This window comes from Panthera pardus, unplaced genomic scaffold (genome assembly GCF_024362965.1).
Source record: "Panthera pardus isolate Hobbes unplaced genomic scaffold, ASM2436296v1 HiC_scaffold_17, whole genome shotgun sequence".
NCBI lineage: Eukaryota > Metazoa > Chordata > Mammalia > Carnivora > Felidae > Panthera > Panthera pardus.
Window position 1 is genome coordinate 135,759,322 of NW_026526732.1, and position 24,934 is coordinate 135,784,255.

The 24,934-nt window shown below is 41.2% G+C and overlaps 1 protein-coding gene across 2 annotated transcripts in view; it reads left to right on the forward strand.

Moving 5' to 3' along the window:
• CYP39A1 (cytochrome P450 family 39 subfamily A member 1) overlaps window positions 1-24,934 on the forward strand; it is a 93,943-nt gene that overhangs the window by 64,578 nt on the left and 4,431 nt on the right. The window contains exons 9-11 of one of the 2 annotated variants that reach the window (XM_019457326.2): window positions 5,837-5,932; window positions 6,798-6,886; window positions 9,842-10,425. In XM_019457326.2, coding sequence (XP_019312871.1) covers window positions 5,837-5,932; window positions 6,798-6,886; window positions 9,842-10,082 — 426 coding nt within the window. In that variant the 3' untranslated portion in view covers window positions 10,083-10,425. Of the gene's footprint in view, window positions 1-5,836; window positions 5,933-6,797; window positions 6,887-9,841; window positions 10,426-24,934 lie in introns of those variants that run through there. The other variant, XM_019457327.2, reaches the window with a different exon arrangement.

Below are 24,934 nucleotides of genomic sequence, written 5' to 3' on the forward strand. Positions count from 1 at the left end.
ACTTGAACAGCTTTTTCTTCTTATTTCATAAACAAATCTTGGTAATTAGTTTTAAAAAGGAAACCATAATGAGGCACCTGGGTGGCTCAGTAGGTTAAGCATCCGACTTCGGCTCAGGTCATGATCTCGCAGTTTGTGAGTTTGAGCCCCATGTCGGGCTCTGTGCTGACAGCTCAGAGCCTGGAGCCTGCTTCAGATTCTGTTACTCCGTCTCTCTCTGCCCCTCCCCTGCTCACGCTCTGTCTGTCTCTCTCTCTCTCAAAAAGAAATAAACATTAAAAAATAAACGAAAAAATAATAAAAAGGAAACTATAAAAAAACACTAAAAAAAGAGAATAAAGATTGCTTAAAATTTCACAAGTCTGATAACCACTTGAACATTTTGGTATTCTGATAATTTCAGATTTTTTTTTTCCTGTAGTCTGTGCATTTTTAAAAATTCAATTAGGACCATGCTATGCTAATTTTCTCATAATCAGCTTTTATGTTAGTAATAGTTACAAAAGTTTTCTGTATCAGTAGAGGACATCTACACAGCTTTGAATTGCAGCATGATGATCTAATATGTGGGTATAACATAGATTTCTAAATCAGCTGTCTATGCCTGAATGCGTATGGCTTCCGGGTATTTACTGTTACGAACAGGGCAAAGATGGGCATCCATATGGCCAAATCCTGGTTTACAGTAGTAATTATTTCCTTGGTATGAATTCATACAACTTGGTCCTTCTAGGCTTCATATGTTTTGTAAAACAGGTGGAATGTCTTTATTGAATATATCGATGTGTTCCCAGAAATTTGGATTATGAAAAATGCTTTGAATGGGATCATCCATATCAAATAGTGGTGGGAGTTCGTGTTTTCTTCCCTGTGGGGCAACTGGTCACATTTCTTGCTGTGAATGCTCGAAGTGCTCTCCTACTGCTCTTTCCTACTGCAGTCTGAACATGGTCTCCTTTATTTATGTCCCTGTACTGATTCCTTCCTATATTTTTGGAACAAATTAAGATGGGCATACGCCATCTGCTTTCTTTGATTTATTCCTTCTTTTCTTTTTTTTTCCTTCTTTTTCTTTCTTATATCATCTTTACAAAACTCTTAAACTTCTACCTGTACTCTGTTTTTAAGGTTTCATACTTTTGGTACGCAGGTAATCTTCAAGAATACCCAGGAAAGAATAAACAAGGAAGTGTTAGAAAATATGAATGATTAAAGAATAGTAATTATCTTCTCGAGGTATTGAAACATATTATAAAACCACAACGGTTAAAATGGTATGGTAGTGGTGTCAGACTTAATGTTCACTATCAATATAACAGGCTGGATAGGTAACATAGAAACAAGTCCCTTTGTATCCAAGAGTGTAATATAGAATAAGTGAATCGTAAATCAATGAAGAGGGAAGAGATTAACATATGGTTTGGGATGACTGGCCAGAAAGTGGGTATTTTTTAACTTTTAGAGTAGTTCTCAAACTTTTTGTTCTCAGGATCCCTTTATACTCTTAGCATTATTGGGGTTTTTTTGTTTTTTTTTTTATGTTTATTTATTTTTGAGAGACAGAGAGACCAGCAGGGGAAGGGCAGAGAGAGAGGGAGACACAGAATCCAAAGCAGCCTCCAGGCTCTGAGCTGTCACCACAGACCTGACATGGGGCTGGAACCCACAAACCGTGAGATCATGACCTGAGCTGAAGTTGGACGCTCAACCCACTGAGCCACCCAGGTGCCCCTATCCTCTTAGCATTATTAGAGACCCCAAAGATTTTTACCTATGTTAGTCATATCTATCAATATTTAATGTATTAGAGGGGCATCTGGGTGGCTCAGTTGGTTAAGCATCCGACTTCGGCTCAGGTCATGATCTCACGGTTTGTGAGTTCGAGCTCCACATCACGCTCTGCGCTGACAGCTTAGAGCCTGGAGCCTGCTTCGGATTCTGTGTCTCCCTGTCTCTCTGCCCCTCTCCCACTTGTGCTTTATCTCTGTCTCTCAAAAATGAACATTAAAAAAATTAAAAAATATTTGCTGTATTAGAAACTAAAACTGAGAAATTGCTATAATATTTATTTGCTAATTAATTTAAAAATAATAAGAAACCTACTACATGTTAAAATAATAGCATGGTTTTATGAAACATAACTATATTTTCCAAAACATAAAAAATGTGGGAGAATAGCATTATTTTAAGATTTTGCAAATCTGTCTAATGCCTTGCTAATAGAGGACATCTGGGTTCCCATAAATGTGTCTGGAATCAATCTGTTGTGATATATTCTTTCCATTGATGGAAATGAAGAAAATTCAGCCTCACACAGACATGTCACTGGAAAAGGAATCAATATTTCAATAACTTTTTCAGATATGTCTGCTTTCTAATACCTCATTGAAATGCAACAGTGGGAGTTTCCTAAAAGTTTGTTATAATCTGAAATATCAATGAATTTATTGTATTCAGTTATGTCAAAATCCACTGGTTTGTCCTATACTTTGAATCTTGTACCCTATTTTTGACCTAGCACAGCCTCTGGAAAGGTCTTAAGAACTCCCAGAAGGTTCTAGGCCACCCTTGAGAACCACTATTTTAGAGAAAAAAGGGCTGCCAGATCTTGGGATTCATCAATGAAACCACAAAGATGAACAGATCTAAATGTATCACATCAAAATTTAACATGTAGGGGCGCCTGGGTGGCGCAGTCGGTTAAGCGTCCGACTTCAGCCAGGTCACGATCTCGCGGTCCGTGAGTTCGAGCCCCGCGTCAGGCTCTGGGCTGATGGCTCGGAGCCTGGAGCCTGTTTCCGATTCTGTGTCTCCCTCTCTCTCTGCCCCTCCCCCGTTCATGCTCTGTCTCTCTCTGTCCCAAAAATAAATAAAAAACGTTGAAAAAAAAATTTTTAAAAAAAAAATTTAACATGTATTTTTTAAGTATAATCCAAATTAAATGTAAACCAAAAATTAAGAACAAATGTTAATGTAAGTATAACAGGGGTAAATAATGTTAATATTTAAAGAACTCACATATCAATAAATAAAGCACTAATATTGCATAAATTAATGAGGACAGAACATGAACACAAAAGTTCATAGAAGAAAATAACTTAACATGGAAAAATGCTCAACAAAGACATAAAGATTTATACAGTAACCAAAAATAACCTATTAAATGTCAGATTAGCAGAGAAGAGGGCAGTGAAATTGACACTAAAATATTATAGGTAGAAACCTATTTAGCTACCAGATTTGAGGGAACAGTTGAGCAAAATGTATTAACAGCCTTTAAAAATGTCCATGCCCTATATTTTCTGAACATCTATGTTAAAAGATTTTATGTGAAAAAATGCTTCATGGAAGAAGATGCTTTTGATGGCATTATTTATTATAGAAAGAAAACCCAGGGAATGATTAAATTATTTATGATTAATCTGCCCAATGAAAGATGAAAGAGACATTGGAGACAAAACTGTTCACAATGAGTCCACACTATAAAGAAAAAATACTTATGCTATAATATTAGGTGAACAACGTAAGTTTCCAAAATTATTCATCAGGATAAAGACTATGTTTAACAACAACAACAACAACAACAACAACAACAACAACAACACTAAACTGTTCGGTAAAAATACTGGAGGGAAGTCTAGCCGGTTGATGGGTGTTTTTTTGTTGTCAGCTTTCTGGTTGTTTTTTCGCTTTTTCTATTTTTCTGAATTTTCGAAAATTTGGATAGGGAACATTTTTTATCATGCAAAAGAGTGTACGTTTTGATTTTTAGCCTTTTTTTTTTTTTTTTGCAACGTGATCACGTTCCTGGTTAAGAGCTAGGAAAGTATGTGCCTCAAATCCCCTCCTGTGGATGTTTTGCCTTTCTATAGGACTGCTGCTTTCTCTTCAAAATTCTACATTCTTTGCAACCACTTTGCTCTCAGTATCCTTCTTGAGCTACAACAAAGAGTGCTGCCTTCTCTTCTCTCTTTAAGAAAACCCCATCTCCACGCTAGCAAATTAAGCTCACTGGGCCTCACAGTATCCCTATGAAGGGGGCCGGCCAGGCTCAATGCTGCCTACCTGAGAGACACAGTTTTACAACACAGAGAAGCTGTGATTTTGATGGCGATCTGTGTTCTGGTCCTAGGACTGTTTCGTCTCCCTTTTGGTCTTTCCCTTCATGTGCCGTGTAGACGATGACAGCGACTGTTAGATGGGACGATGATGTCCTTTTGCTCAGAGGTTCCTTTGCTCAGAGGTTCAACCGGCTCTCACATTCCTTTATGCCATTCATCAGCCTGGCATTTGCTGCTGTGACAGGAACTTCTTTCTGGTCTCCTCCCTGTTGCTAACGTTAATTCTGTGACTGAGATTCCATTTGAAGGCTTCTACTAGCCCGTGTTGTAGGCTCTGGCAGTCAGTCTCCAAGTCACAGTCATGGGTCAACAGCCAGCCGCTAAAGAGGTGTATGCGGTAAGGAGGGGAAGGGCACCAGTTGACCCGCCTGGAGCCCTGTCCCAGGGCTGTCCCTGGTCCTGCCCCCAAACACGCATCAAGGCCCTCTGCAGCTGATCTCGAGGTCAGGCATGACCACTCTAACCTCAGTTCCGCCAGAGGTAGAAGGAACAGATAGGCTTGAGATCTCCTAAGTCTTTTTCTACTTTAAAAATGGTAAGAGGACACCAGCGAAATCCCCTCTCTCTTCCTTGTTTGGGAGCTCTCTCAGCACTTAGTACTGCAGCGGCCAAACCTTAAGCAATATTCAGTCCCCAGTGGAGCTAACAGGGTTTCTCTCTGGTTAAAAAATGATGGCCCATTCCCATATGCCACTCCCTGCTACTATAAAAAGACATATTTGTAATTGTAACGTGCTCATATTCTAGAAGCAGAAGATAAGTGTTTTTGTGAATATCTTGAGGACATTTCAAACTTACGCAGGGTTAAATAGATATGACTTCCAATGATTGGCGATGGGAGTTACTAACAGAATGTGCCTTAGGAAAGTTGATAGCTATCTACTGGTTACACACCATGGGAGAGCCCTTTGTCCTATGGTTCCTGAACATGATGAAGTCAGGGTGATTTTATGACATGGTTTTTAGTTCTTAGTATAGTTTATATATTAGAAAACCTATGATAACATAAACGGGGAAGGATAATTCAGAAATGCACTGCTTAACCTCAGTCCCACAGCCACAGCGTTCCCAAACACCAAACCAATCAAGAAACACACAGCACTCAGTGTCCCGTGTCTTCCTAACCAGTTGTCTTCATATTCTTCATATTATTTCTGCCCTAATAGCTGTTTCTGGAGAGGAAAAAGAGAGAGAGAGTGAGTGAGAGAGAGAGAGAGAGAGAGAGAGAGACTCCACTGCCTCTGCCCTGACACTGTCATCAATGTCCCCGGGGATAGGAGACACCCACTGTTCCCACCCTCAGTGCTGTTATGGCCACTGTCCTGTCTCAGAGTTAGATTTTTCTATTCCGCGACCTGGGGATTCACTGTGGTTCCCATCAAAAGCACTTGCTACCAACCCCAGTATCAAACGTCCAAAGCTGCATTACGTCAGACATATACTAGTATCTAAAATCTTCACATTTATCTAATATATTTCCCCCATGTAACCAAATGTGTATGCACATGTAACTAATCATCAGAATTAGAATGTAGTCATTGCTTAAGTTGGAAAACAGAAACGATCCTTCCAGGAAAGAATTAGATTTTCTCGCCATTGATTTATAAAATGTATATGTCTTCTCTACAATATAGTTGGAGCATTATTTTTAATGACCCAAACTCTCTTTAAAGCAGATTTCCAAAAATAACTTGAAACTGATTTTTCTGTTATAGAATTACACTGTTCCTTCCGGTGACTTGTTGATGTTGTCTCCATTTTGGCTGCATAGAAATCCAAAATATTTTCCTGAACCTGAAGTGTTCAAACCTGTAAGTCCTCTCTTTCAAAATGCATTACCCTTTGATTTTAATTTCCTTTATGGTGGGAATATGAATTCATAGATTAACTACAACCGTGTCATTTAGCAGACCTATTTCTCTCTGTGGTCTAACCAAGTCGACAACAGAGTAAAAATCAGACTTGTAATATGGATGGGTATAACACAAATGAGATAGCAAGGTTTTTGAAATAAGCTTCACCAACTTGAAAATAAATGATCTGAAACCAGCAAAGTATGTTAAAGTGAATATGTCTGGTTCTGAAAGAAGACTTATTTTATATTCATCAGGCAATTGCTCCTGTTGTTAGTTTCCAAGGAGTACTAAAAACAAACGAAACAAGACAAATTAAAGCTGTTCTCTGCTGTTTCTTAAAATTGGGGGGTTACAAGGCTAAGCAGAATCTTAAGAGGTCATTTAGTCCATCCTCTGTCTTTAGGTACAAATTAAAAAAAAAATGGCATCCAGATGTATTCATTCCACATCCCAAGCTCCTTCCAATAGGCAGGGCGGCCAGTAACTTACTAGATTTATTACCAAGGACAATTTTGTGATGGAGCCTGAGATCTTATTATAAATAGTCTTCCTTTTCTGAGGTCAGTTCTGTGGTTGATTTACATTATCATTTACGTTTACCACTTAACAAAATTCTTTTTAAACCTTTTTATTTATTAGTTCACATTCCAAAAACACAATTGTGCCTGATATGAATAACAGGTTGGAAAAAAAATTACCAACAGCCCTGCAACTTTATATGCAAGGATTAGCTGTACAAAGTCATTTTTAGCCTAGAGAAATAAAGTTAAGCTTATTTATATAAGACTGATTTGGAAAAAAAAATGATTTCTTCCCACAGGAACGTTGGAAAAAGGCAAATTTAGAGAAGAATGCTTTCTTGGACGGGTTCATGGCATTTGGAAGCGGGAAGTACCAGTGTCCTGGGAGGTCAGTGAGACAGCTGGGCCACATTTATCCAGAAAGTCTGCAGAGACACGATGGCTCGGAGGGGGGGGGGACATCTTTGGCTTAATCTCCCTTTTCTTTATTACCAAACTACAGGGAGATCCGGGAGACCACATTTTGTTTGGTTGGCTGGTCGGATTGCACGATGTCCTTGTGGGAATGTCTACGGTGGCTTCTGATGGGAGACTTCATCAGAACCAAATATGACAGTCGCAGCTGCATGATGAAAGCAGGGTTTAGGTTTCAAATGTTCAGCTTTCCTATGAGGATGCATTCGAAGTTGCTTGAGTTCTACCTTTTAGAAAATTAAGTCTGAAGTATACTATTTCTTTACAACGTTCTCATGGGCCTGTGCTGGGGTTACAGACCATCCGTAGCTTGGAGCAGAGCGGCACCTTACTAAATGGTTTCTGTTTGTTGGGGCAGTTTGGTTCTAGGAAATCTTTCTTCTGGATCCTTTCAGAGTTAAATTAATCTGGTCCCCAGGACTGCGATGCTCACTGCGATGTTGTGTTCTAGTGCAAGTGTCCAGCACTTAATGAAAGTTATTTTATGTTTATTTATGTGATCAGAAGCTGTTTTGAACACCTTGCCTGGGCCAGGCCTTCTGTTCATTACGATAGAGCACTGAGGAACATGGACTTAGTCCCTAACTTCATAAAACTTACACTCTACCTGAAATAGGTCCCATTTCTTCACCAGGGACGATTCTGTTGGAGAAATATTAGTATCTGTTTGTAACCAAGTCTCACTCAGTGAATGTACAAATCCTTTAGAAGTCGTTATATCACAAAAGTTGTAGTTTTTAAATTTAAGAAGTCAATTGTTTTCATTGTTTGAGCAGGAATGCTAATCCATATCTATAATTATGACTTACTCCACAGCATGCATTCTACCCCTCTTTTGTTTTATGGTTGATAGCATCAGTAAGCTTTTAGTAATTCATATTTCCCCCAAAATGGTTTTAAATAGTCTTAGCCAACCATGGAAATTCTGTCTTCATTTTTACTCATTTATTTTAATTTATTTTAATCTTTATTTTTGAGAGAGAGAGACAGTGTAATCTTTATTTATTTTTGAGAGAGAGAGAGAGTGAGTGGGGAAGGAACAGAGAGAGGGAGACACAGAATCTGAAGCAGGTTCCAGGCTCTGAGCTGTCAGCACAGAGCCCGATGTGGGGCTTGAACTGGCGGACTGTGAGATCATGACCTGAGCTGAAGTCGGACACTTAACTGACTGAGTCACCCAGGTGCCCCAGTATCTTCCTTTTAAAAAGTCATTCTAGGAGTCTAAGGGTAAGCAAATTGGTGCCTAGTGTTTCCCTGGAGCAACGATTTGTCCTGGAGTAGGTAGTTGACCTAAACTCATCGATCAGACCTAAAGGAGAGACTTTTCTTCCATAGCTGGGATAGAGGCCCCCCCTTTGTCCTTTCCCATTGAATATGTATATATATATATATATATATATATATATATATATATATATAGGTATATGTATATATACATATATATAGGTATATGTATATATACATATATATGGGTATATATATGTGTGTATATATATATATACATATATATAGGTGTATATATGTATATATATATAATAATATATGTACATGTATATGTACATATATATAATATATGTAATATATGTACATATATATAATATATGTAATATATGTACATATATATAATATATGTAATATATGTACATATATGTAATAATGTTTATGTCTATATCCATATATATATGGGTATATATATATATGGGTATATATATATATACATGGGTATATATATATACATATATATATATGGGTATATATATATGGGTATATATATATATGGGTATATATATATATGGGTATATATATATACATATATATATATGGATATAGACATAAACGTTATTTTTTAGAGCAGTTTGAGTTGAAGGTTTCATTGTTGACAGCTGAAAGCATGCTGATTTACACATCAAGAAACTCCAAAGTCTAACATTGTAACTGAGTGCAGATCCTTTAGGAGCACAGTATAATAAGCAAACATTATCAAGGAAAACCTCTATGTTCATCCTGACTTTTCATATTACTTTCACTTTAGAGAAGCATTTTTTTCTTTTTTGGTGGGAACGTGCACACAGGTGTGTGGGGGTGGGGGGCAGAGAATCTTAAGCAGGCTCCACACTCAGTGCTGAGCCTGACACGTGAGCTCAATCCCATGACCCTGGGATCATGACCTGAGCCGAAATCAAGACCTGGGCGCTCAACTGACTGAGCCACCTAGGCGCCCCTATGGAGAAGCGGTTCTTAACACCTGTAACCCAGCTATTGCTTTGTCACCTACTAACTATCAGTGCACCCAGAGTAGGTCTTCTAAAAACAATAGGTGTTACTTTTTTCAGGTCCCTTTACATATATTCCCAATGACGACGAAAGAGTTTCTTAATAACTATCTTTTATTACAGAAGTTTATTTTGAACTATTTATTGATCTTGGGGGGCTTTTGTTTTGTTTCGTTTTGTTTTACATTTTTTCAGTATAGTTGACACAAAACATTACATTCGTTTCAGGCGTAGCACACAGTGATTCAACTTCTCTATACGTTATGCTGTGCTCACCACCAATGTAACTGCCATCTGCTACCATATAACCATCTTTTAAATTGAGCTGGAAATGTTTTAAACCAGGGACTAAAATGCCCTGCAGTGAAGCATGTAGTATTAGCCAGTGGTCAAGGATTAACTGATGATTACTGTTTTCTAAGAAAGGCTGTTATGAAATTATTGTGATATCTTTTGGGGCTGACAGACATTTGCTGGAGGTTGACAGTAATGGTACGATAGAGGAGACCATGACATTTCAGCTTAGTTAGAAGTATCTTATTTGTACAGAAACTATACATTTTTAATGTACTGAGCTCTTCCTCTATGCAAGGCAGTGCCCTGGGTATTGCAGGAGCTTCAATCAAGAATAAGCCATGTTCTCAGCCCTCAGGAGATGATTATCTAGGAGAAGGCAAGGAGGATATTGAGTTCATAAATAACTACAAGGAATGCAGGGTAAGAAATGCCCAAACACCACACTGTGGAGATTTGAGAGAAAGGGTGTATCTGGTCAGAATGATCTTAGATTTCCTGGGGAAAGTGGCCTTTGAAGGGTTAGGTGAACGTCTAGACTGAGAAAACAGAGTGACCAAAGGGTCATTAAGGACAAGGGTATGTAGTTGAAGGGTTTATGGTTTCACTGTTATTAAGATCAGACTACAGGTAGTGGTGGGAAGAAAGACTCAATACACACATTGGCCCAGTTGGGGAGGCCCCTTAATACCCGGTTGAGAGGTTGGTACACAGCTCACAAGGCACTAATGAAGTGTTAAAAGGTTTTGTATAGAATGGATTAGAGTGGGGCATGGCTTAGGTTATATAATTATGCTATATTCCATGTGAGAGACTTGGAGTGGTAGAATCTACCAGATTTTGGAAACTAATTAGAAACGGGATCAGTCGGGGCGCCTGGGTGGCTCAGTCGGTTAAGCGGCCGACTTCGGCTCAGGTCATGATCTCACGGTCCGTGAGTTTGAGCCCCACGTCGGACTCTGTGCTGACAGCTCGGAGCCTGGAGCCTGTTTCGGATTCTGTGTCTCCCTCTCTCTGACCCTCCCCCGTTCATGCTCTGTCTCTCTCTGTCTCAAAAATAAATAAACGTTAAAAAAAAAAATTAAAAAAAAAAAAAAAAGAAACGGGATCAGTCAAGGGGAAGGATTCGAGGACTGTGGCTTGAATCTAGGTGGCTGAAAGAGATGGTGAAAATAGAGAAATCAGGTGCAGGATCAAGTATGAGGACAAGATGTTACATTTTCCTTTGAAACCTTTTTAGTCTGAGGTGTGGCAAAATATGTATCATATAACCAAAATCTGTGGGAGAAATATGAATGTTGAATACATGTAACAATAAATAGAACCTCCATAGTCTCATTTTTCTATTGTTTCTGCTTTTATAAGTCCTTAACTTTTCCATCACGTATTTTACATAGCCAACCCCAGAAACATTCTGTCTTTAAAGACAAACAAAACAGAAGATTTTCCAGGAAAGTGAATGACTTCATTTGGACAGTTTTATACCAAGATGGATCTCTCTACTAGAAATTTAATCCCGCAGATCCTTAGCATAATCCTCAGAAAATTGCACCCATTCTAAATTTGTGTACCAAGAGCCAACTTATTTTCTCGTGTACCAAACACTTTGTGAGTCAGAGAAAATTGCCTTTCAAGTAGCCGACGACCACAGTTGATCATGAACACATAGCCTTGTGGCCTCGCAGCTGTCATCCCTTAGAGTTCAGGCCACCGAGGCGGTGTGAGAAGCCCTCTCATTAGTGGACACAGAAGGTTTTGCTGAGTTTGCAAAATAAGTAGCCGGTACTGCTGTCAGCTGCCAACCAGAAGTCACGATGGAAGAATATTGTTCCGGCTCTGCAGAGTGGGAATTCTGAAAATACATTTGCCGGAAGAACCCCTTGCTGGGCACTTCCTGGTAGCTAGGAAGCTCCTGGGTACTGGCAGGAAGGGAACTCTTCCCAGTAATTCTATTGCTGGAGAAGTCTGGTGGTACAGAAAAACAAACAGGAGAAAGCAACATGAACTGTCAGACTTCTTCGGCAATGGCAGCGTGCAGAATGAGGAGTTGCCTTACAGTGGACATTCTCCTCTGAAGCTATGAATTGAAACAAAGGAAGAGAACAGGGGATTTCCAGTGTGGCGTGGCTATCTCTGAGAGTTGTGACCTCAGCACAAAGGGATGTGCTTGCTGTACTGCACCCCCCTCCACATCCCCCACCCCCTTGCAAGCCAACAGCCCCCATTTCTCTTGCTTCCCATCCCTGCGCGAGGATGCCTGGCTGGCTGCATCCCAGTGCTCATTGATCTGGGTCACATCCCAGTTGTAAAACAATAGCCCTGATCTTTGGCAAGACCCCTCACTTACAAAAGCTTGCTTGGAGAAGAAGAGGCTGTAGTAAGAGTAAATCTACAATACTTGAGAAGTAAAAATGAAGCGTGGAGTCCTCAGGAATAGCAACTACGATCTCTATTTTGTGTGTGTGCGTGTTTGGGTCCTTCCTATATCCTGGGGCAGTACTGGCCTACAAAGTCATGGACTTGTCTTGAATTACTAAAGAAAGTCACACGGTGATCGGAAAATTAATTCAAACATAGATCCAGCTGGTAGTAGATTAGTAGTGGCAGTGTTCAACCTAACAGGTATTTATGGAGCACCTAATATTAGTATGTTTATTCTTTCATTCAGGGAGTATTTATGGAGTCTATGTTGTATGCCAGGATAGCGTTCTAGGAGTTACCTTGGAAAACAAAATGAGGGATGAAGTCCCTTCCCTCAAGGAACTTACAGTCTAACTCAAGTCACTTCATGAACCGCTGGGGAAATTCGAAGACACATAACTTTCCTGAGTTGCTTATAATATAGCTGGGGAGATGAGACCCTAGCAACATGAAAAACAAGCCCTACTTAACAGTGTCAGATGACCCGTGAGAAATGCCAGATGACACGTATACGTAGTAACTGCCGTAGGAATTTCGAAGAGGGGGATTGGAAAAGGCTGTATGGACTAGATGGTAATAAGCAATAAACAGTATAGAGAAAGTTCGTAGGAATGTAATGTAATGTAATATAATGTAACGTAATGTACCTGTATGTTGGGATTTTAAGCCCTGTGTACAGTTGTTTCTATATGTTTGTTTTCAAGGTAATATAATCTTAATAATTGTGCCTTATTCAGTAAAATATCTTTGCAGTATGCTGCAAAGTACTGTAAGTAGCTTTTCTCCCTTTTATACTTAGAAAGAGCTGATTGCTTTGAAGAGCGAGGAAACTCAAATCCCTATGGATTTCATGAGACCTTGCAAATTCAATTTATTCCGAGGCATTTGTTACATAAACAAACGCATCCCCTCAACTCTGGTTGTCAAGTAGAACTGAAAAAACTATATTTGCTTATATAATTGTTTCCTAACATTTTCCTTATTGTGGGCACACGTCCTGGAGGGCATATAAAAAGGGTTAGGAGTGAGGGTGGGAAGGGTGGATGTGGTTAATGCCAAGACTGAGTCAGGCTGCCAGACTCCTTTATTAATTTTTAGCCATGTATCTCTCTTCTTACTGCTTTACTGAGGAGCAGTGACTCGCTGAAAGGAGCCCAGAAACCACTGGCAAAATTGTAGTCATTGCTTTCCCAGCCACCTTGTTCTGACACTTCATTATGAGGCTAAGATTTAAGACTGTCAAGAACAGAAGAAGCAATTCAGGACTGACTTTTGATCCTTAAGCCAAAGTGCTTCCGAAATATAGCATGTTCGTTTCTGGGCAAAAATTATAGCAAAGACCCTCTTTTCCTTTTATTTACAAAGTAGATCTCCAGCCCCTCTGTGGTGCACAGAAAACCTGCACAGGATTTGTATCTGTGGAGAGAAAGAAAGAGCACTCCAGGCTGGGTATCTTCCACCGCTCTCCCCATTTTTTTGATCTTTCTCCACTCATCAAACTCAGTGACTACTCTTGAACAGGAGAGATGTCTCCTGTTCAGAAGGAGGGTTTAATTGCAAGGAAGTGAGGACTGAATTAAAACTGTGCCGGGTCACCATACTGCTTGTGGGTTACTGCCTCCCTATCATCTCACGCCTTCTCCTTTCTTCCCCTCCCTCATTTTCTTTTGGGGGTCCATGGGATTCTGGGGTGCAGATTCCATCCCCCAGCTCCATAACAGTGGAGCATGGTTCCCTAAGCCCATGTGCAAATACCATCCCTGTCCCCCAGTTCCCTTCCCATGGTGACTGGTTTCAGTGTTGGCGTATGTTTTAAGCAGTGCGAGGAACTACGAGGGTTTCCGTTGAGACTTCTGGGTCAAAAATAATCATTCCCTGTAGGATGTGAATAAAGAAGCACTTGGCCCCCCAAGTTGTTGTTAGCCATTCGGAGACAATAAAAACAGACAGTGTTAGGATAAAGTTGGTACCACAGGGCAGAGCAGCAGGGGCAAACTGGCTTTCTGGGAACATCACTGAGCTGCTGGGCCCTCTCTGCCTGAGGCCAGCCAGCTCTAGTTTTTCAGGCACACAAAGCGATGCATTCCCTTTGGTATGGAAACCAGTCTGATGTGGTTTTCTGTCACTTACGACCCAAAGCATCCTAAGTAACATAATTTCCTTAAAAGCAAAAGTGTGCTTCCAAGGTTTGTTGAACTCTGTGAAATATTGTATTAACGTGCTCTGACCGTATCCATGAATTGCTTTCTAAATAGCATGGGCTTTTGCAGAGGGGTGATGTACCCATTTACTGTGGGTGCATCACAAAACAAAAGCAAGTGTCTCATCTTCAGTTTTTTCTGGAAGGTCTGGAATTTAAAATATACCATGAGGGTGGCTCAGTCAGCTGAGTGTCCGACTTGGCTCAGGTCATGATCTCACTGTTCATGGGTTCGAGCCCCACATCCAGCTTTCTGCTGTCAGCGTGGAGCCGGCTTTGGATCCTCTGTCCCCCTCTTTCTCTCTGCACCTCCCTGCTCATGCTCTCTCTCTCTCTCTCTCTCTCTCAAAAATAAACATTAAAAAATAAAATAAAATATACCATGAGATCACTTCTATTTGGTGCATACTTAGTCTTACGGAAGTCGGTACTATTCCTGTGCCCTTTGCTTGAATAGGAAGGTTCAAAGTTGTATCCAACTTTCTCGCTCATATTGCATCCATAGGAGAGTTCCGTCACTAGGAGGGGTAGCGGCAGGATCATGGGTAGCACCTTAAAGTGACCTCTGGAGAGTGCCCTCCGGCTTTGATGAAACAGAAGACAATCTCTCAAGTTAGAGGAAGGGCAGAGGTTTTTCCCATCCTGTCCCTGTTTGTTTTCTTATCTGCTGTCTCACCTCCTCTTCCCCTATTAAATAGCTCCCATTCTCTTCCCTTTTCCATAGGTTTTTTTCTTGTCCTTCTCTCCCACTTACCCTGTTCCCACTCTTCCCTTCCCACCTTATTCTTATTTACTGTAAGTGTCTACCTGCTCACTCCACACATTCTGCCCTCACCATCACCCCCAATCAAGAGTCCGGTGCCCTAACCGTAGAGCTTCCCATATGTATACCTGAGATAATCTTTATCATTGTGATTGTAGTACTACAACTAAAAACGGATGATAAAATACATCTTCTAACATAGTCTTTTCCCTTTCTCCTCATCAAATTCCTCTAGATCAGTGATTCTTAAAGTGTGATTCCCGGACCACCGGTGGGAACATTACCTGGAAACTTGCAAAAAATGCAAATACTTGGGCCCTTCCCCAGACCTCCCCGAGCGGGGCCCAGCGATCTGTGTTTTAACAAGCTTTCCAGGGGATTCTGACACAGGCTAACGTTTGACAACCGCTGGGCCAGATTGCTTTGCCTCCTGCCACCAAATTGATTTCATTTTCCTGAAAGATCTCTTGGGCGGATGAGGTTGTGGGGACAGTACTTCCCCTTTAACTTGAATAACCATGCTTCCGTGGAGGATGCCTGTGAAAGTATGTCTGTCTGCTGCCTTCTCTGAATTCCAGGGCGAGATCATTCTATTTTCATAAGCCGCAGCTGGTAGCAACTAGGAATATACTTCAGAGCCCCTGCCCCTGGCAACCATGGCAGGTTTCCAGCCCATGCTGGCATTGCCCGCAGTGACTCTTCTGGTAGGAGAAAAAAAAAAAAAAGCAAGAGATTTTCCTTCCAAAAGCAAGAGAGGGAGGCGATCTCAATATCAAGACATCTAAAACCAAGATCATTCATTTCCCGTAATCTTATCATTCCTTGAGTACTCCCTGTTTCTTTTTGACGAAGGGCTGCTCTAGACCCCTGGCCTTCCGGAGTGACCCTTTGCTCTTCCCTCTTTTTGGCCTTCCACGCCCCCCGTCCCCCCACCCCCCAAACCAGGTCTTCATGCCTCACCAGCAGGTGACATTGCAGTTTCCTTAACCCTTCTCCCAGGTTCTATCATCTCTTCTTTCAACCCGTCTTACTGCGTGCGGATTGCTTTTCCTCAAATAATCATCTCAGTTGGTCACTCTCGTTAAGACTCTGGTGACGTCACCTACAGAGCGTCACGGAGAGCCTGGAGTTCTAGGCCGATTGCATCTTTCTGAACATCTGGCAGTGCCCTCCCCAAAGGGGCTACCAGCCGCCCCCAACTGCAATGCCCATTCCTTCGCTTGTTCCTGCACTCGCTGGGTCTGGAATGCCCTGACTCCAGGTGAGGGCCTACTTCCTTAGAGCCCTGTTGCCTTCCATCAAGGTCTAGCTCAAGTTTGACCTCCACAGAAGTTCCTGTTGATTGCTCCAGACCACAGGGCTCTCTCCAGGCTCCAAATGTCCATAGCCCTTTGGTCTCTGTCTTGGCCTCATATTGTCACCCTTTGCATCTCTCCACGTGCATTACTAGTGTGAGGTCTGCGAGGTGGCGTGTGTTTTGTCAGACTCCGTGCTCTCCATGTCTGTATGGCGCTCCTTGAACATTTATCTACCAACGGGGGAGACACACGAGCACTACGTATTTAAGGAATTTTCAGTATGTTTATATTTTAACGAGCTTTATTTGTAGATGTGTTATGTGGTTCTCGTAAGTGTGAAAAATAAATCTGTTATAAATAATATGCCTCATTATCTTCATTGTTTTGACACAGGAGCATTACAAAAACAACCCTAACGTGAACATAGCTCAGCTTGCTTCTGTTAAAAATACTTTAGGAAGCCCATTTTCTGTGACATAAAAAGCTTTTAATGTCATAGGTATGTGTGTGTCAGTCTCGGACATCTCAGGCCTCAAACAAAATTCAATAACATGGTAAAGGCTAGAAAACACTATTTTTTGCAATTGCATAAAAAATGACTGTATTTAGTGAATAGCTGAGGTAATTTTGCTATAATATTCAAATATTTGGATTTGGAGAAAACTATTTTTAGCACATATTATTTATTATCTGTATTATTAATGCATCTTACCTTTCCTTTAGCTAGGATATCAGTCAAAATGGTTAGAACTAGTATGAAATATGTTAATATTTATGCTCTTCTAATAACTAATACGAACTTAATAACTAACTTAACACTCAAAGATAAAAGAAGAAAAATATTAAAGCCTCTCTAATGCACAGTATGAAGTTGGTCAAAAGCCCCAACTGTAATTTTACCTTAAGGGAAGTGTAGCTTTATGATTTTAAGGAACATTGCAGGGACTAAAGTTTGTTAAGGAAATGCCTTACAGATTATAGTGGGAAGCTCTTCTAATGAATTGGTGAATATTCTCTCTAATTATTTCTAATCAAAGTATGCGTAGTATTTCTAACATGTTTACTCTTTTTTAAAAAATGTGTATCTACTTTGAGAGAGAGGAGAGAGAGAGAGAGAGAATGGGAGAGGGGCAGAGGGAGAAGGGGACAGAGGATCCAAAGCAGGTTCTGTGTTACCAACCAGGAGTCTGACACGGGGCTCGAACCCACGAACCATGAGATCATGACCTGAGCCAAAGTCGGATGCTTAACCAACTGAGCCACCTAGGTGCCCCTAACATGTTTACTCCTAAATAGCTTGTGAACATTGTTTGCATTCTCATCTGTGTGATAGAGGAAGTCCGCGTGGAGGGTCTTCTGTGTGTAATAATGCTTAAGGGAATGTCATTTTCACACATAGGTATAAGTTTTCAATAAGCACAACCTATTCCCTGGGTCTGTAGCACTTTTCAGGATCAAAGACCCAACACTGTCATTCAAACCCTCCACGGACTCCTCCCACTCTGCCAGTTTCGTCTCTCATCACCTCACCTTCTGCGGGGCAGGGTGTGAAGCAGTCACGGGGCCCTAGATGTTCCAGGGCCCCTTGTGAGACAGTGCCTGGGAACAGGTTGTCCTTCTGGCCAGAGTGCCTTCTCCACTGGAGTGCCTGCCACCCTGCCCGCCCAAGTGGTTATTTTGTCCTCACGCTGCTACAGTGCCTCTCCTCCAAGGACTGGACAGAGTGCCAAGGTCCTTTATGCCAGGGAGCCGAGCTCGGAGAAGTGCACGGTCTATAGCAAAGTAACGTTAGAGAAGTGCCAAAGCCAGAGTTAGGAGAAAATAGGACCATCTGGATAAAGTGGAACCTACCAAACTGTTTTGTAATTCACAGATGCAAAATTAGCCAGTATTTTGCCAGGTGAGCACACTGAGTATCCGGGAAGTCACTGCTTATTCCACTGACACAAAGTGTCAGCTTAGTTATCTGAAGAAGTGATCTCATCTAATTTACTTCCAGGAAGGGCGCTAAGTACTGAGAAGAGTTGGTCTTTTTAGTAGCTGGGAACTTGGTGACTGATTTCACATGTTGGCGCTCCTTGCCACGTTTTCCATTTGATCCGGGGCTCGTGCCCTCCATGAAATACTTCATGGGGATTTAGAGATACCGCTCTCTTTTTGTTATTCTACCCCTTTGGCTCCTCCTTACCAGTGTCCTTTGCTCCTCTCCCTCACCTTCCTGACTTCCAAATTTTGGAATGTCCCCAGCACGGTCTCGTCGGATTGCCAGTTGGTTTTGTTTTGTTTTGTTTTGTTTCCTATTTAACTTACTTCCTAAGTGATCACATCGTGTCCCACAGCTTTAAATAATCGTCTGAATAATGAAGACTCTGTATTTATATCCCTTATGGCTCCAGTCCTGACTGAATCCCTCCTAAACGTCAGGCCCGTTTACTCAGCCTCCACTCAGCATCTGCAGTGATGTCTCCAGGCCACTGGTGCACAGCAAGCTAAGCTTAACAGTTCCAGAACCGAGTTCCAGGCGATAGCTCCCCACCCTGCTCCTCCTTTCGTCCTTTCCGTGGCTGAGGTAAATAGCGACTGTATTCTTGCATTTCCTCAGGTCAGAAACTCATTTCCTCGGGTCAGAACTCATTCTTGGCTCAGTCTTCCGCATCCAAAAGGCAAACCGTCAGCCCACTGTGCAGAGTATATCCAGTCTCTCACTCTGGCTCATGACTATTTCTTTTTCTTTTTCTTAACTTATTATTTATTATTTTTATTTTTACTTATTTAATTTACATCCAAGTTAGCATCTAGTGCAACAATGATTTCAGGAGTAGATCCCTTAGTGCCCCGGACCCATGTAGCCCGTCCCCCCTCCCACCACCCCTCCCGTAACCCTCTGCTTGTTCTCCATATTGAAGACTCTCTTATGTTTTGTCCCCCTCCCTGTTTTCCTATTATTTTTGCTTCCCTTCCTTTGTGTTCACCTGTTCTGTGTGGCTCATGGCTATTTCTACCATCCTGGTCCAAGGCCCTACTTTCTATTGTCTGGAAAATCCTCATGGCTTCCTCAACCAGTCTTCTGGCTTCCATTTACATCACGATATGTTCTGTTCTCCATGTAGCAGCCAGAATGATTCTTTTGAAACTTAAGTCACATTTGCTCAGAGCTATTCAATGGTTTCCCATCTCACAGAATGAGATGTAGTCTTCAGCAGGCCCCCACGGGCTCTCTACTTGCCTGGGGGGTCTCTCTGACATTCCCCTTTTCTTGCTCATCTCTAGCAACACTAGCCTCTTCTTTTTTCCTCATTCTCCTTCCTCTGGATTTGTGCACTTTCTGTTCCCTCTGTGTGGAATTCTGTGCCCAGATATTCATATGTTGCACCCTCTTACATCATTCCAATGTCTACTGAAGTGTCCCCTCATCAGAGAGGACTTCCTCATCCGAAATATTTTAGCCCACGCCACATTCCCTTTCCCTTTATCTTGTCTTATTTGTTACTGTAGTACTTATTCTCATGGTTGATATATGCATTGCTTGTTTATGTGCTGCCTGCTTACTACCTCTCTTCTAGAATTTAAGCATTCTTATGAAAAGTGTGAATGGTGTTTTTGTTCGTTTACTGCTGTAACTTCAGCACTTAGAAGAGCATAAAGCACATAAAGACAGTGCACATTGAATGGATGAATGAATGGAGATCTCATGTTATCGTCAGAACTCTTAGTATGTAACCTCAGTGCCTGTTCACTGGTCCCATAAATGTCCCTCCCTTCCGGGAAGAGTAAGGAGGAAAAGCAAGTAGCGTATATCCACACCCCAGGTGTCCCTTCCAAATCTGACCCGTAGTGTCCTGTGATGTCTACTAGACTCCCAGCTTCTCATGGTAGATGAGACGCTGTTTGTGTGACCCTGTCTCCAGGAGAGAGAGGAAAGTGAGTCTCTTCATGCTTCCTGACATTTTATCGTCTCTTTGTTCTTCATAGCGGTGTCACACAGGGCCATAAAGATGCATCACGCTTGACTGATGTTTTTTAAAAAATGACACAGTTGATTCCAGACCATTGCAACAAAGCTAATATCGCACTAAAGTGAGTCAAATGAAATTTTTGGTTTCCCAGCGCATATAAAAGTTACGCTTCTATGCTACACCATAGCCCATTAAGTGTGGAGTAGCATTATGTCTAAAAAATGCACATACCTGACCTTAAAAATACCTTATTGCTAGAGGAAAAAAAAAAATCCTAACTGTAAGCTAATCTGAACTTGGAGTGAGTAGTAATTACTGATCACAGACCACCATACTAAGCATAATAATAGTGCAAAAGTTTTAAATTTTGTGCAAATTGCCAAAATGTGACGCAGAGACACAAAGTGAGCACATGGCCTTGGAAAATGGCGCCGAAGGACTTGCTCAAGGCAGGACTGCCACCACCTTTCAGTTTGTACAAAAGGCAGTATCCGTGAAATGCAACAAAACAAGGTATGCCTGTGGGATAGTCAGGGAAAGATAAAAAAATGGATCTAAAATATTTCTTTTCCCATAGCCCAGGAAATCCCCCATTCCTACCGTTGGCCCTTGCACACAGGCTGTGCTTGTCTGTTGCAAAATAATCACAGAGTGGTCACTGTCCTCTTCACCTCATCCTGCGCCTGGGGTGTCGATTTCACTCAAAGACCCATCTCCCTTCCTCCATGAGTACCCTTCTCAAAGTCTGAGTGTAGAATAACACCAGGGGCTCTCAGGACAACTGTCTTAAGATACGTACACATGTTTATCCTTTAAATTCTCTACTCAATAATTGACTGCCATTTCAACATCTCTCTGTCTTTCTCTATTTCACATATGTCTCAAAGACCATCATTTTTTCCCCACAAGATACTATACTTTAAACCTATAAAGAGGAAATTAAATATTTACCCCCAAATCATCAAGGCAAGTTTCTCTCATAATAGAGTCAGCGTATTGTTATAAAGAACAATGTTTACTTTTTTTTCTTTCAACTCTTCAAAGATGATGTTCTTGTTTTTTAAACTTTTTTTAAGTTTATTTATTTATTTTAAGAGAGAGATAGAGAGTGAGCAGGGGAGGGGCAGAGAGAGAGGGAGAAAGAGAGACAATCCCAGGTAGGCTCTGCACAGTCAGATCAGAGCCCGATGCGGGGCTTGAATTCACGAAGCGTAAGATCATGACCTGAGCCGAAAGCAAGATTCAGAGGCTTAACCAACTAAGCCACCCAGACACCCCTCAAAGATGTTGTTCTGTTGTCTTCCGCTTTCATGATTTCTGATGAGAGGTTGTGACCTGTGACCTTCTTTCTTTCTTCCTTCCTTCCTTCCTTCCTTCCTTCCTTCCTTCCTTCCTTCCTTCCTTCCTTCCTTGTGTCTCCCCACTCCCCGACTGCTTTTAGGACTTTTTTCTTTGTCACTTTTTGTTAACGATTTGCTTCTGATTTGTCTTGGAATAGTTTTCTTTATGTTTCTTTTGCTTTCGCTTCATTGTGCTTCTTAGCTCTGTAAACTAACAGTTTTAACAAATCTGGAAATGTTTCAGCTTCTATTTCTTCAAATATTTTTCCTGCCCACTTCTCTGTATCTCCAAATTACACATATGTTAGACTGTGTGATGGTATTTTACAGGTCACTGGTACTCTGTTTATTTCTTTTTTCAGTCCCTTTTTAATCTATGTACTTCATTTGGGATATTTCCCAGTGTTCTATTAAGTTCCATGATCTTTTCTTTTGTAGTGTCCTATCTTCTGTTAATTCCATCCAGTGTATTTTCACTTAAGATACTGTATTTTCATTGCTAGAAGTTAGGTTTGATTTTTTTTTTTTTATCTTCCATTTCTTTCTTCATTGTGCTTCTACCTTTTGAACATGCGGAATATATCTAACTAGCTGTCTACAGTATCTGTCATTTCTGGGTCTGTTTCTTTTGAATGATTTTTCCCTCACCCATGTTTCATATTTCCCTGTTTATTCTAGGCATGGCCATTTCTGAATAAATGCAAAACATGAATTTTAAGTGTCATAGATACTAGGAGTTGCCTGGGTGGCTCTGTCAGTTAAGCGTCCAACTTTGGCTCAGGTCATGATCTAACGGTTCTTGGGTTTGAGCCCCGCATTGGGCTCTGTGCTGACAGCTCAGAGCCTGGAGCCTGCTTCAGATTCCGTGTCTCCCTGTCTGTCTGCTCTTCCCCCCACTCTTGCTCTCTCTCTCTCTGTCTCTGTCTCTCAAAAATAAATAAACATTAAAAAAAATTTAAGTGTCATGGATACTAGATTTTATTGTATTCTTTAGTTTTAGGCTTTACTGTGGCATGTAGTAAGTTGCTCAGAAAAATGAGTTTTCAAGACTTGTTAAGCTTTGTTAAGGTAAAATCAGGAGTGACATTTAATTTAAGATAATATAATGCACTTCTAATTAAAACAATAACCTTTATTTTTTTAAGTTTATTATTTCTTTTTATTTTGAGAGAGAGAGCAGGGAAGGGCAGAGAGAGAAGAGGAGAGAGAGAATCCCAATCAGGCTCTGCATCGTCATTGTGGAGCCCCGCACGGGACTTGAACTCGTGAACCGTGAGATCATGACCTGAGCCGAAACCAAGAGTCAGATGCTTAACCAACTGAGCCACCCAGGTGCCCCATAAGGCTATAACCTTTAAAGACCCTATTCAATTGTCCATGTGTTACAAGATCTCCTCACTCTTGCATGTGGGAACAGACTTCCATATCTTGTGGGAGCCCTGGGCATTATTCAGCTTGTTGTTCCTTAGCTTTCTTTTTCATCTCTCATCTTCACTTCAGTAGTTGCCTCTTACACATGCTGAGATTAGTACTCAACCAAATACTCCAGGAGACCCCCAGGTGGCTCTCTGAAGCATTCTTGTTCTCTCTGTGAAACTCCCTCCTCTCTTTTATTCTTGCCTGCAAATTCCAGTCTCTTTAGCTTCCCTGAACTTTGATCTCTTGTCTTTTTAATCTAGTGAGACTGTCCAGTCTGCGTGGGCTTTCTCCTCCTTGCACGTGACCTGGAAACGGCCATGGACGGAGAATGGGAGACTCTCTGGCAGAGTTCACCTCATTGATTCCTTTTCTCTTGGGAATTTTCATCCTACACTGTGAATCTTGCTCAGTTTTTTGAGTTATTTAGGGCAGGACATGGCCAGAAGTAGAAGTTCCATTCGTTAGAAGTCTGGCAGAAATTTAGTTGTGAGAAATTCTGAACCTGTACATGGGTTAGCAAAATTGCTTTTTCTTGGAATTGCTCTTTGATTTGAAGCAGTAAAGACTGTGTATGTTCTATTTCATAGCCATTGATAGTCTCTTAGAATAAATTATTTTTAGCACTCATAAATAAGTAGGGTTAAATACGCATCACAAATATTTGTGAAGAAGTGATGTGCCATCCAAGTGGGTTATAACAACATGTGGAGTACTCCCGATTTCATTTGAAGTAAGATGCTTCAAGAATGTTTCGAGATGTTTCAAGAATACTAGTAGGAAACAAATCTAATTACCTGAGGTGAATATCAGGTCATTCATATTCATTCATTCACTCAATCAACAAATATTGAGGACTCCAAGATGAGTAGAACATGGTTGCTACTGTTTGTGAATACTAAAGTTTATAAGGGGAGTCAGACATACAAACCATTAACTGTAACATGGTAGGATATAGTAGGATTGGAGGGTAAGGACATTGGTGAAGGAATGTGTAAAGTGCCACCGAAATGCAGAGAAAGAGAGCTAAAAAGGGCAGGAAATTGAATCTCTTTTATGGAAGGCATCCTTTCCATCATCTATTCACTCACTCATTCATTCATTCATTCATTCAGGTAACGTGATTAGGCACCAATAGTATGCTCTGTACTGTTAAGTCCCAACAATACAGTTCCTCCTCTAGGAGAGAAATGGCAATTCGATAAGCAATTGCAATTCAGTGCAATAGGTGGTGTGGCTGAGATGTGCACAGGGGACCACAGAAGTGGAGAGGAGGGGCATCTCATCTCAGAAGCAAGTGGTCAGAGAATGCCTCCAGAGGAGACCGAGCCTTGGGCAGGGGAAGGGCTTGCAAGAGAGCGTCACCGTTCGGGAACTGTCAGGTACACGGGGTGGCTAGAACATGGGTGTCAAAGAGGAGCTATCAGTGGGGAGGAGGCTGGGGAGAGAGGTGGGGGCATATCTTCAAAGGCTGTATTCTCTGTTGTCAATTGGAAGGAAATGGGAAGCATCGGCAGATTGTGTGTGTGTTTACGTACACTGAGGACATAGTGACAGATTTATGTTTTAGGAAGTTCACTCCAGTGGTAAAGTGAAGGACAGAGTGGAGGGAAGTGAAATTGGAAGCAACGAAATTGATCTGAAAGCTGAGCTAATCTGGTAATCCAGGAAACAAATCATGATGAACTGCACTGAGGGAATAGTGGAGGGACTGGAGATAAGACAAGAAGCGGAGGGATTGGGGAAGTATTTAGAAGATAAAACAAAAGGACTCAGTGCCTAATTGGATATAGAGAGCGAAGAAGGGGAGTGAGTCTGTGATGACTTCCAATTTTCTGACCTGTTGGACTCATCGTATTCACTAAGAGTTATGGCCCCTAAAAGGCATTGCCTACCCTGAGGAGAACAACCCACAGAGATGCACAAAAAAAATAGCAGAATTCCACTTATACTTTCTCTCAATATTTTTAGTTTCTATTTGTATGTGTCTTACAAAGTATA